Source organism: Leucoraja erinacea, chromosome 1 (assembly GCF_028641065.1).
Source record: "Leucoraja erinacea ecotype New England chromosome 1, Leri_hhj_1, whole genome shotgun sequence".
Taxonomy (NCBI): domain Eukaryota; kingdom Metazoa; phylum Chordata; class Chondrichthyes; order Rajiformes; family Rajidae; genus Leucoraja; species Leucoraja erinaceus.
The window spans coordinates 137934354-137948133 of record NC_073377.1 but is presented as its reverse complement, the minus strand read 5'-3'; the positions used below and the strand labels follow the sequence as shown (position 1 = coordinate 137948133).

At 47.6% G+C, this 13780-nt stretch overlaps 1 protein-coding gene across 1 annotated transcript in view; it reads right to left on the bottom strand.

Annotated features, from left to right (window-relative positions):
• The window catches only part of LOC129702339 (protein phosphatase 3 catalytic subunit alpha), a 326632-nt gene that overhangs the window by 78150 nt on the left and 234702 nt on the right, over positions 1 to 13780 (bottom strand). Inside the window, exon 5 of the mRNA XM_055644097.1 lies at positions 4909 to 5054. Within this exon, the coding sequence (XP_055500072.1) occupies positions 4909 to 5054 (146 nt within the window). The remainder of the gene's footprint in view (positions 1 to 4908; positions 5055 to 13780) is intronic.

Here is a 13780-nt window from a genome sequence, read left to right as displayed (position 1 = left end):
GGAGGTAGTTGAGGCTGGTACTGTAACAACATTTCAAGGACACGGGGGCAGGTACATGGATAGGAAAGGTTTATGCCCCTGTCCCACTTAGGAAACTTGAACGGAAACCACTGGGGACTTTGCGCCCACCCAAGGTTTCTGTTCGTTACCTTCCACTACCTGCAACCTCCGGCAACCACCTGCAACCTCCGGCAACCACCTGCAACCTCCGGCTACCACCTGAAGCCTCCGGCAACCACCTTCAACTAGCATCGCAACCAGCTTCGACTAAACAATTACTGGTTTTTAAAACGGCAACCTATTTTTAGTCGCGACCAGTTTTGAATTTTTTGAAATAATCACCAGAACATAGAAGAAGCGGACACCACTTTCGATCATTTAAGAGGAAGCTCAGGACAAAAACCTCCTGGACCGCACGGAAACCTTGGTTGGGGCGCAAAGTCTCCAGAGGTTTCCGTTCAGGTTTTCTAAGTGGAACAGGGGCATCAGAAGGAAACGGGCCAAGCGTAGGGATGGGACAAGTTTGGAGGTGGCATCTTGGTCGGTCGAGTGGATGAGTTGGCCGAAGGGCCTGTTTCCTTGCCGTTGGACTCGAAGCAAACACGGTGGGTCAGGAGGCATCAGTGGAGGTAATGGACAGGTGACATTGAAGGGTCCCGACCTCTTTCCTCCATCCATACTGACTGACCTGCTGGCAACACACCAGCCCTGCTTTGATTCCACCTAACATCTCTGGTAAGCAACACAGTGTGTGGAGTATGCAGCATGACTCTATGATTCTATGAATGGACACACACACAAGCTGACAGTGCTTGCTATAATTGCACCCACTGTGTTCATCGGGCACTGTGAGAAGAGGTGAGTATCAGGCTACACACAGCAAGGTACTGGAGCTGAAGGGAACTCCCTCCGGCCTGGGCACAAGGCTACATTCTACAGCAAGCAGGCACATCACTTGGGACATCATTAGCTTGGGAAGCCACCACATGCTTTTAGCTCATTCTCTAGTCCTTGAAGTATTACGATGTAGGAATGTACGATGCAGTTTCTCAATTCCCATTAAAGCCAGCTGTCCCACAGGAATGCACTAATCGTTAGTTTACTTTGCTTAGAGATACAGCATGGAAACAGGCTCTTCAGCGAGTCCACGCCGACCAGCGATCACCCCGCACACTAGTTCTATGTTATCCCACTTGCTCATCCACTCCCTACACACGAGGGGCAATTTACAGAGGCTAATTAATCTACATGCTGACAGATCTTTGGGATGTGGGAGGAAAGTGGGACACCCGGAGGAAACCCACGCGGTCATGGGAAGAACGTGCAACTCCATACAGACAGCACCCGTGGTCAGGATGGAACCTGGATAACTGGCGCTGTGAGGCAGCAACTCTACCCTTGCACCACTGTGCTGCAAAGTTAAAAACTTGTTTTTGGATTTTGTTTTAAATCCAATAAGAAACATCCCACATCAACATTTGTAATTATCTCCGTGACGAGGGAAGTACCTGGAATTGAATCAAAGCCACCTCCACACAGCAGGCTGGTGCTGGGATACCAGGAGCATCACGAACACAGCCCACCTGCCACTTTGCACTGATGCAGGCAGCAGAGGTGCCGCTCACTGCCTGCAGCAATCCACCCACACAATGCTTACAGGCATCTGAAAACATCAAGCACACACTCCAGCTGAAGGTGTGCTCCCACAGCAGGGAAACAGGCCCTTCGGCCCACATTCTCCATGCAGACCAGCTCGACATAATGGGCTAGTTCCGTTTGCCCTCATTTACAGTGCCCTCCATAATGTTTAGGACAAAGACCCATCATTTATTTATTTGCCTCTGTACTCCACAATTTTAGATTTGTAATAGGAAAAAATCACATGTGGTTAAAGTGCATTGTCAGATTTTAATAAAGGCCATTTTTATACATTTTGGTTTCACAATGTAGAAATTACAGCAGTGTTTATACATAGTCCTACTCTCCTAGCGGCCGACTACTTGTGCCCAATGTCTCCAGCCCCCTCCCGGTCCCGTGACCAACTAGCCTTTGTGCAGGTTCTCGCCCCCGCCGACTGATGAGCCCTCAACAGGCAACGCAGGAAGGTGAGGTGTACAAGATCATGAGGGGCATGGATAAAGTGAACTCTTATAATCTTTTTCACGACGGAGAAAATTCTAAACCTTAATGTGAGAGGGGACAGATTGAAGAGAGACGTCAGGGGAATCTTTTTTACTCAGAGAGTAGTCGTATCTAGAACGAGCTGCCTGAGGAGGCTGTAGAAGCAGATACAAGTACGGCTTTTCAAAGATATGTGGACACATATATGGATGGGTTTAGAGAGATACTTTTAGCTTTACTTTACTTTAGAGATACAGCACGGCAACAGGGCCTTCAGCCCACCGAGTGTGAGCCGACCAGCGATCACTCCGTACACTACCACTATCCTACATACTAGGGAACATTTTCCATTTTCTTTTACAAAAGCCAATTACAAGCCTGCATGTCTGCATGTTTGCAGATGCAAGTCTGCATGTCTGCCACCTACAAGCCTGCATGTCTTTGGAGTGTGGGAGGAAACCGGAGCACCGGGAGAAAACCCACGCGGTCATAGGGAGAACGTGCAAACTCCGTACAGACAGCACCCGTAGTCAGGATGGGACCTGGGTCTCCTATGCTGTTACACAGCAAATCTACTGCTGCGCCACCGTGCATCCTACCATGGGCCATAAGGGGTGGCACAGCGGTTGAGTTGCTGCCTTACAGTTCCAGAGACCCAGGTTGGATCCTGACCTCAAGTGCTGTCTGTACGGAGTTCGTACGTTCTCCCCGTGACCTGCGTGGGTTTTCTCTGGGATCTCTGGTTTCTTCCCACACTCCAAAGATGTTCGGGTTTGTAGGTTAATTGGCTTGGTTTAATTGTAAATTGTCCCTGGTGTGTAGAGGTTGGTAGTCGGCGCAGACTCAGTGGGCCGAAGGGCTTGTTTCTGCACTATATCTCGAAACTAAACTAAACTACAGTGCCCTCTCCCATAATGTTAGGGATAAAGACTCATCATTTATTTATTTGCCTCTGTACAATAAATGGACAAGGGGACCATGCATCTTTGGGTCCCACGTCTGTGGAGGGATGTATTAGCATGCAGGTGTGTCCAGAGGAGGTTTACAAGAATGATCCTGGGATTGACATATGATGAGTGTTTGACGGCACTGTGGTTTAGAAGGATGAGCGGGTGTTTTGGAGGATGAGGGGAGCCCTCATTGAAACTTACTGAATAGTGAAAGGCCTGGATAGAGTGGATGTGGAGAGGATGTTTCCACTAGTGGGAGAGTCTAGGTCCAGAGGCAATAGCCTCAGAATTAAAATGACATACCTTTAGAAAGAAGATGAGGAGGAATTTATTTCTCTGGGTGCTCCGGTTTCCTCCCGCATCTCAAAGACATGCAAGTTAGCAGGTTAAATGTCTTCTGTAAATTGTCCCCAGTATGAGTGATAGTCCTAGTTTATATGTGGATGAGAAAGTGGGATAACATGCATCTAGTGTACGGGGAGATCGCTGGTTGGCACGGACTAGGTGGGGCGAAGGGCGTTTTTCCGCACTGTATCTCTAAACTAAACTAAACTAAACACTGGTGTAGGAAGGAACTGCAGATGCTGGTTTATACTGAAGATAGACCTAAAGTGCTGGAGTAACTCAGCGGGTCAGGCAGCATCTCTGGAGAGAAGGAATGGGTGACACTTTGGGTTGAGACCCTTTTTCAGATTGAGAGTCAGGAGAGAGGGAGACACAGAGATAAGGAAGTGTAAGGTGTGATAATGAGACATCATGCAAAATGTAGAATAGATCATTGTTAGTTTTGAGAAGGTGACAACGAAGCACACAGAGCAAAACATGTAAGACTGGTTGGAGAACTAGGATGGGGGAGGGATGGAGAGAGAGGGAAAGACTTGAAATCAATATTCATAGCGCCAGGGTGTAAGTTACTCATGCAAAATATGAGGAGCTGTTCCTCCAATTTGCACTGGGCCTCACTCTGACAGTGGAGGAGGCCCAGGGCAGAAAGGTCAGTGTGGGAATGGGAGGGGGAGTTGAAGTGTTGAGCAACCGGGAGATCAGGTAGGTTTAGGCAGACTGAGCGGAGGTGTTCAGCGAAACGATGGTCTCGCCAAGATACAGACGCTGATACCTGGAACAGCGGATACAGTAGACGAGGTTGGAGGAGGTGCAAGTGAACTTCTGCCCCACCTGAAAAGACTGTCGGGGTCCTTGGACAGAGTCGAGGGGGGAGGTAAAGGGACAGGTGTTGCATCTCCTGCAGTTGCAGGGGAAGGTACCTGGGGAGGGGGTGGTTTGGGTGGGAAGGGACGAGTTCCGGAGGGAACGGTCTCTGCACAAAGCGCAAAGGGTTGGAGATGGGAAGATGTGGCGAGTAGTGGGATCCCGTTGGAGGTGGCGAAAATGTTGGAGGATTATGTGCTGTATGCGACGGCTGATGGGGTGAAAGGTGAGGACTGGGGGGACTGTCCCTGTTGCGACTGGGGGGGAGAGCGAGCAAGGGCGGAGCTGCGGGGTACGGAGGAGATCCTAATGAGGGCCTCATCTGTGGTGGGAGAGGGGAACCCCTGTTCCCTAAAGAATCCCTCCGATGTCCTGGTATGGAACACCTCATCTTGGACGCAGAAAATAAACACTGGCCCAGTTCTGGAACTCCCCACCCATCGGTGCGGTTCAGCTGGAGAGCTGCAGTGGCTGCAGGCACAACTCATCAGATCACCAACCTCGAGAGCTCGGTGGTGTCCGTGAGAGAATTAAAATCCCAACTTGCAGTTGCTGCATTTTACAGAAGCTGCTCAAATGAGGAAGGAACCGCTGGTCACTTGCAGGGTGAGCTGATACATCCTCTTACCTTCTTGATGTCATCTAAGTTGTTGACTTCTGGGGAGAGGCCACCGTGTACACACAGGAACTGCTGGTTCATGAGAGCAGCCAAAGGCAGGCAATCAAAAGCATCCATGCACGCATCGTATATTCGCTCCGAATATTTAATTTTACCTAGAGCAGAGAAGCAAAGGTTTAGACGGGAGATTTACGCCCAACTGCAAATGAAGTTAAACACCGCCAATTCCCCTGGGGCAATGTAATTCAGACTTGTCCGCATCTTTGGTCAATGGGAAGCCCAAGCTACACTGAACCGCCGGTCGGCGTTCCCCCAAGAGCCACGAGAAAGATCGTCAACAGGTCTCTGAAAAATTCCACGGCTCTGGCCTCAATGATGGAAGCCAAGCCCCCCGTGCTTTTATAACCAACACACCACCACTGGAGAGACACAGAGCTCTGGAGTAACTCAGCGGGTGAGGCAGCATCACTGGAGAACATGGATAGATGACAGGGTACACAAAAATGCTGGAGAAACTCAGCGGGTGCAGCAGCATCTATGGAGCGAAGGAGATAGGTAACGTTTCGGGCCAAAACCCTTCTTCAGACCAGCATCTGCAGTTCCTTCTTGAACACCATGGATAGATGACATCTCGGGTCAGGACACTTCTTCAGACCCGAAACGTCATGTATTACTTTTTCTCAACAGATGCTGCCTGACCCGCTGAGTTACTCCAGCACTCTGTGTCCATGTTCTCCACAGATGCTGCCTGACCCGCTGAGTTACTCCAGCACTCTGTGTCCATTTTGGGAATAAATATTTTTTGGGTGATGGAACCTTCGGCCCAACTCGTCCATACTGACCGAGATGCCCGCGTTTGGCCCATATCCCTCTCAACGTTATCTTTGTTTCTACATGGCTCGACTGCAGATTCATAGCTCAGTCTCCACACCATCAGCTCCACACAGAGGCAGTGGAGAAGGTGCAGAAAGAAACACGAGGCAGATACCGAGCCAAGAAGGACGAAACAGGATGAAAAGTGGCTGTGGCATTGCCTTAGAAGGGTATTTAAAATGTCAGGAGGGATAGACAAAAGGAGAGCAAAACCAAACGGCATAATAGATACAGCATGTTCCCCAACAATCTTCACCAACTTCTACAGATTCATGTGATAAGAGCAGAATTAAGTCTACTCCGCCATTCAAACATGGCTGATCTATCTTTCCCTCTCAATCCCATTCTCCTGCCTATTCCCCGTAACCCGACACCCATACTTATCAAGAATCTATCTGCCTCTGCCTTAATAATATCCAGAGAAGGCCACAACAACCTTGTGATGAGCCGTAAAGAGCATTTTATCAGGATGCATCACAGCATGGTTTGGGAACAGCTCCATCCAAGACCGCAAGAAATTGCAGAGAATTGTGGAACGCAGCCCAGACCAACCTCACTTCCATTGACTCCATTTGAACCTCACGCTGCCTCGGCAAGGCCAGCAGCATCATCAAGGACCAGTCCCACCCCGGTCACTCCCTCTTCTCCCCTCTCCCATCAGGTAAGAGGTACAGAAGTGTGAAAACGCACATCTCCAGATTACAGTTTCTTCCCAGCTGTTATCAGGCAACTATCACCAACTAGAGAGCGGTCCTGAACTACTATCTACCTCATTGGAGACTCTCGGACAATTTTTAATCAGACTTTGCCTTGCACTACATGTTGTATGTTGCCTTGCCTTGCCTTGCATTATGTTGCCTTGCACTACATGTCACAGTTTAAGGATAAGGGGGAAATCTTTTAGGACCAAGATGAGGAAAAATTTTTCACACAGACAGTGGTGAATCTCTGGAATTCTCTGCCACAGAAGGTAGTTGAGGCCAGTTCATTGGTTATATTTAAGAGGGAGTTAGATGTGGCCCTTGTGTCTAAAGGGATCAGGGAGTACGGAGAGAAGGCAGGTACAGGATACCGAGTTGGATGATCAGCCATGATCATATTGAATGGCGGTGCCGGATCGAAGGGCCGAATGGCCTACTCCTGCACCTATTTTCTATGTAATCTATGTAATCTATGTATCCATTATCTGTACACTGTGGACGGCTTGATTGTAATCATGTGTAGTCCTTTCTTTGACCAGATAGCACGCAAGAAAAGCTTTTCACTGTACCTCGTGGACAACATGCGGCAATAACCAACTAGAGAGCGGGCCTGATCCCATCTACATCATTGGAGACCCTTGCACTATCTTTAATCGGACATTATCTTGCACTGAACGTTATTCCCTTAATCCTGTATCTGTACACTGTGGGCGGCTTGATTGTACTCATGTATATTCTTTCTGCTGACTGGATAGCACGCAACAAAAAAGCTTGTCACTGTACCTCGGTGCAAGTGACGATAAACTAAACTAAATAAGTTAAACGAATGAACTAAAAGTACCCAGCTCTGCTTTATAAAGCTATCATATAGATTTACATATAGATTGGGTGAATCAAATTGGCAGGGGTGCTGAGGAAGAGGATTTCTTGGAATGTATGCGGGATAGTTATCTAAATCAACATGTAGAGGAACTAACGAGAGAGCAGGCTATTTTAGATTGGGTATTGAGTAATGAGGAAGGGTTAGTTAGCAGTCTTGTTGTACGTGCCCACTTGGGGAAGAGTAACCATAATATGGTTGAGTTCTTCATTAGGATGGAGAGTGACATTGTTAATTCAGAAACAATGGTTGTGAACTTATAGAAAGGTAACTTTGAGGGTATGAAACGTGAATTGGCCAAGATTGACTGGCAATTAATTCTAAAAGGGTTGACGGTGAATATGCAATGGAAGACATTTAAAGACTGCATGGATGAACTACAAAAATTGTTCATCCCAGTTTGGCAAAAGAATAAATCAGGGAAGGTAGTGCATCCGTGGATAACAAGGGAAATCAGGGATAGTATCAAAGCGAAGGATGATGCGTACAAATTAGCCAGAAAAAGCAGCATACCAGAGGACTGGGAGAAATTCAGAGACCAGCAGAGGAGGACAAAGGGCTTAATTAGGAAAGGAAAAATAGATTATGAAAGAAAACTGGCAGGGAACATAAAAACTGACTGCAAAAGTTTTTATGGATATGTGAAAAGAAAGAGATTAGTTAAAACAAATGTAGGTCCCTTGCAGTCAGAAACAGGTGAGTTGATAATGGGGAACAAGGATATGGCGGACCAATTGAATAACTACTTTGGTTCCGTCTTCACTAAGGAAGACATAAATAATCTGCCGGAAATAGCAGGGGACCGCGGGTCAAAGGAGTTGGAGGAATTGAGTGAAATCCAGGTTAGTCGGGAAGTGGTGTTGGGTAAATTGAATGGATTAAAGGCCGATAAATCCCCAGGGCCAGATAGGCTGCATCCCAGAGTACTTAAGGAAGTAGCTCCAGAAATAGTGGATGCATTAGTAATAATCTTTCAAAACTCTTTAGATTCTGGAGTAGTTCCCGAGGATTGGCGGGTAGCAAACGTAACCCCACTTTTTAAGAAGGTAGGGAGAGAGAAAACGGGGAATTACAGACCAGTTAGTCTAACATCGGTAGTGGGGAAACTGCTAGAGACAGTTATTAAAGATGGGATAGCAGCACATTTCGAAAGTGGTGAAATCATTGGACAAAGTCAGCATGGATTTACAAAAGGTAAATCATGTCTGACGAATCTTATAGAATTTTTCGAGGATGTAACTAGTAGCGTGGATAGAGGAGAACCAGTGGATGTGGTGTATCTAGACTTCCAGAAGGCTTTCGACAAGGTCCCACATAAGAGATTAGTATACAAACTTAAAGCACACGGCATTGGGGGTTCAGTATTGATGTGGATAGAGAACTGGCTGGCAAACAGGAAGCAAAGAGTAGGAGTAAACGGGTCCTTTTCACAATGGCGGGCAGTGACTAGTGGGGGTACCGCAAGGCTCAGTGCTGGGACCCCAGCTATTTACAATATATATTAATGATCTGGATGAGGGTAGTTGAGGCCATTTCATTGGCTATATTTAAGAGGGAGTTAGATGTGGCCCTTGTGGCTAAGGGGATCAGGGGGTATGGAGAGAAGGCAGGTACGGGATACTGAGTTGGATGATCAGCCATGATCATATTTAATGGCGGTGCAGGCTCGAAGGGCCGAATGGCCTACTCCTGCAGCTAATTTCTATGTTTCTATCATTACCACCCCCAGCTATGCCTTTGAGATGCCAACTACTCACTGGAATAAAAATGTCCTTCATGACATTTCTGGTTTTGTTGCCAATCTTCATGCTATCTCCCTTCGTGCTGGCCCCTTCTGCAAACAGGAACACTTATCAATTACCTTTCTATCCTTCAGAATTTGAAACAGCTTCATTAGATTGCTTCAAAATTGAGCTTTTGTATTTTCTCTACCCTTACAATTCCTAATTAGGAAGGACATTCTTGCTATTGAGGCGGTGCAGCGTAGGTTTACAAGGTTAATCTCCGGGATGGCGGGACCGTCATGTGAGGAAAGATTGGAAAACTTGGGCTTGTATTCACTGGAGTTTAGCAGGATGAGAGGGAATCTTGACGAAACGTATAAAATTATAAAAGGACTGGACAAGCTAGGTGCATGAAAAATATTCCCAGAACCAGGGTCCACAGTCTAAGAATAATGGGGAGGCCATTTAAAACTGAGATGAGAAAAAAAATATTTCACCCAGAATTTGTGGAATTCTCTGCCACAGAAGGCAGTGGAGGCCAATTCACTGGATGAATTTAAAAGAGATTTAGATAGAGCTCTAGGGGCTAGCGGAGTCAAGCGATATGGGGAGAAGGCAGGCACGGGGTACTGATTGTGGATGATCAGCCATGATCACAATGAATGGCGGTGCGGGCTCGAAGGGCTGAATGGCCTCCTCCTGCATCTATGTTAATTATATCAGGCTATCCAACCAGCTTCTGGACAGGAGAGCACACCCACCAAGCCTCCTTCTCCATCCTAGCTGCCTGCAACACTACTTTAAGGGGGACTATGTACCTGTACTCCTAGATCCCTCTGCTCTACAACACTCCCCAGAGCCCAGCCGCTCAGTCTTGTATTTAAATGCTGCAGTTGCCCTTACATGGTTTAACCAAGCATTTATATTCCTGTTATCTAATCTCCACCCTTGTACTCCAGTGCCATATATACAGTAGATTGGATGTGGAGAGAAGGCCTAGATAGTGGAAATGAAGAGGATGTTTCCACTAGTGGGGGAGTCCAGGACCAGAGGCCATGGCCTCAGAACAAAAGGATGGGAATGGAGAAGAGAAGGAATGTCTTTGGCCAGAGGGTGGTGAATCTGTGGCATTCATTGCCACAGACGGCCGTGGAGGGCGTCATTATTTATCTTTAAAGCGGAGATTGACGGGTACTTGATTAGTGGGGGTGTCAAAGATTATGGGGAGAAGGCAGGAGAATGGGGTTGAGAGGGAGAGATAGATCAGCCATGGCGGAGTAGACTTGATGGGCCGAATGGCCTAATTCTACTCCAAAGTCTTATGTCCTAATATGCAGGGCAGCAATTCATTCCCATGCCATGCACAGCATGTTTACGTCGCTCAGCCTCATTAGACTTGTATATCGTCAACAAAGCACTGTCAATTTTAGATCTAAAGGGAAGAGCCCTCACATTTGGTGCCACTAACATCCATCTGTCACTGTTTGGGGCATTTAATCAATCTATTCATCTCTGTTACACTGCTTGCATTTTTCCTGTTTGATTCTTCGTCCATTTGAGCATTTTTTCTCTCTCCCTGTTTAGAATTCAACTGGTTCAATTCCTGTTTTTAAAGAACGAGCAAGCCGTCGAATACATCAGTTTTCACTGTCCTTGGTAAATTGGCAAGTCACAAGCAAAACATTCAGTAATGACAGAGTACCACTGAATTCCCAGGCGTCTGTGCTAAGAACACGCACAGATTAATGACTTGGGTGTACACTTTGGCATGTCACACCGGGACAGGACTAACATGGTCAATGGTAAAGCCCTGGAGAGTACTGTCAGGTGGACAGGGTGGTGAATAGGCAATAGACAATAGGTGCAGGAGCAGGCCATTCGGCCCTTCGAGCCAGCACCGCCATTCAATGTGATCATGGCTGATCATCCCCAATCAGTACCCCGTTCCTGCCTTCGCCCCATATCCCCTGACTCCGCTATCTTTAAGAGCCCTATCTAGCTCTCTCTTGAAAGTATCCAGAGAACCGGCCTCCACCGCCCTCTGAGGCAGAGAATTCCACAGACTGACAACGCTCTGTGAGAAAAAGTGTTTCCTCGTCTCCGTTCTAAATGGTTTATCCCTTATTCTTAAACTGTGGCCCCTGGTTCTGGACTCCCTCAACATCGAGAACATGTTTCCTGCCTCTAGCGTGTCCAAACCCTTAATAATCTTAGATGTTTCAATAAGATCCCTCTCATCCTTCTAAACTCCAGAGTGTACAAGCCCAGCCGCTCCATTCTCTCAGCATATGACAGTTCCGCCATCCTGGAAATTAACCTTGTAGCTATACCTTCATTATGAAATGTATAGAGTATAAATGTTAGGACATCTTGTTGCAGCTGTACAAGTCGTCGGTGAGACCACACTTGAAGGACTGAGTGCAGTTCTGGTCACCCAGCCACACGACGGAGATGGGAAGGGGGCTGAAGAGATTCACCAGTCTGAAGAAGCGTCTGGACCCGAAACGTCACATATTCCTTTTCTCCAGAGCTGCTGCCTGACCCGCTGAGTTACTCCAGGTTTTTTGTGACTACCTTCACCAGGATGTTACATGGTTTTTTGAGCTTGAGTTACAGGGAGAGGTTAGATAGGCTGGGACTTTTTCCCTTGGAGTGTAGGAGGCTGTATTGAGCAGTACAAGATCAAGAATGGTGGAGTAGGCTTGATGGGCCGAATGGGCCGAGGATAAAGTGAACGCTCACAGTCTTTTTCCCAGGGTAGAGGACTCTAAAACTAGAGGGCGCAGGCTTAAGGTGAGAGGAGAGCTGCCAGAGGAAGCTTAGAAGTGGATACTAAAGACCGAACGCTGAATATTCTCTATTGCTTTCATGCATCCAGCCTTTTAATGTTTAGTTATTTACTCTTAATTTCCGATGAAATGTCAAAGGTTCACCACAACTTTGCATCAACTTTGATGAAAATGATCTTAATGCTTTGATTTATGGCGCAGCTGATTCTCCCGCCTTCTCCCCATAACCCCCGACACCCGCACTGATCAAGAATCTATCTCTGCCTTAAAAATATCCATTGACCTGACCTCCACAGCCGTCTGTGGCAAAGAATTCCACAGATTCACCACCCTCTAAATAAATTCCTCCTCATCTCCTTCCTAAAGGGACATCCTTTAATTCTTTAAGCTATGCCCTCTGGTCCTAGACTCTTCCATTAGTGGAAACATCCTCTCCACATCCACTCTATCCAAGCCTTTCACTATTGGTACGTTTTAATGAGGACCCCCCCCCCACCACCCCCTCCTCATCCTTCTAAACTCCAGCGAGTGCAGGCCCAGTACTGTCCAAAGCTCCCCCATGCCAAAGATATGTGGGTTTGTAGGTTAATTGCCCTATGTAAATTGCCCTTAGTGTGTAGGGAGTGCCTCCACCACCACTCCTGGTAACACGTTCCAGGAGCCCACCACTCACTCTGCAAAACAAAATGTGTCCCGTACATCTCCTTCAAACTTTACCCCTCTCATCTGAAAGCTATGCCTTTTAGTCTTTGATATTTCCACACTAGGGACAAAGGTTCTGACTGTCTACCCTATCTGTGCCTCAACCTCCGATATTGAGACATAAAGGTTTACTCCTTGGATTTTGACCAGGATGGAACCCGGGTCTCTGGCACTGTAAGACGGTGGCAACTCTACCGCTGTGGCGCTGTGCCATCACTGATAGCATGGGCAGCTGCGGCTTCTGCTGCTGAGATCGCCAGGAGTAACTCAGCTTTGACAATCTGCCTTCCTGGGCAGACTTTCGGCCACAATTCATCAGTAGAGTCAGTGCCAAGGTGATTCACCATTGCTGCCTGCTGCTGTTAGCGAACCTCTGGGGAATGCGCTGCAGAGATCGACACACATACTGTTTAAGGAAGCGGCTGCACACCAGTTTGTTTCATTGTCGGTATGGTGGTGCAGCGGTAGAGTTGCTGCCTCACAGCGAAGACGTGCAGGTTTGTAGGTTCATTGGCTTGAGTAAAACTGTAAATTGTCCCCAGTGTGTAGGATAGTGCGAGTGTACATGGTGATCGCTGGCCGGCACAGGCTCGGTGGGCCAAAGGGCCTGTTTCCGTGCTGTATCTCTACAGTCAGCCAGGCAGAGAGCAAGAGGCAGAGGCAGAGGCAGGCAGCAGGTGCTTCACGTACACGTCTGCAACAAAGTACGCTGCCAAGAGTTTCTGAGAACGTGACTTGGCAGCAGAACAGGTAGTTCACACCACAGGGCTCCCTGACAGCAGCTTGTATGTTCCAGGTCAAAGTCAGGCAGTATTGCTTCAGCGAAACATGGAGACAACGGAGAGTTCCCGCGCCATCGCATTCTTTCTGGTCCAAAATTGAGGAAATTCAGAGTGTCTCTGAGGATCCTCCAGTGCTTTTACTCAGCGGCTGTGGAAAGCATCTTGTCCAGAAATATCACGATTTGGTTTGGGAACTGCTCTGTCCAGGACAAGAAGGTTCTGCAGAGAGTAGTGCGTTCGGCCGAACGCACTATGGGAACTTCACTCGCCCCTCCTCAGGACCTATACATCAGAAGGTGCAACTCCAGAGCCAATAAGATCATGGGAGACCTCTTCCACCCCTGCAACGGACTGTTCCAGCAGCTACGGTCAAGCAAACGCCTCCGTTGCCATGCTGTGAGAACGGAGAGGTTGAAAAGGAGTTTCTTCC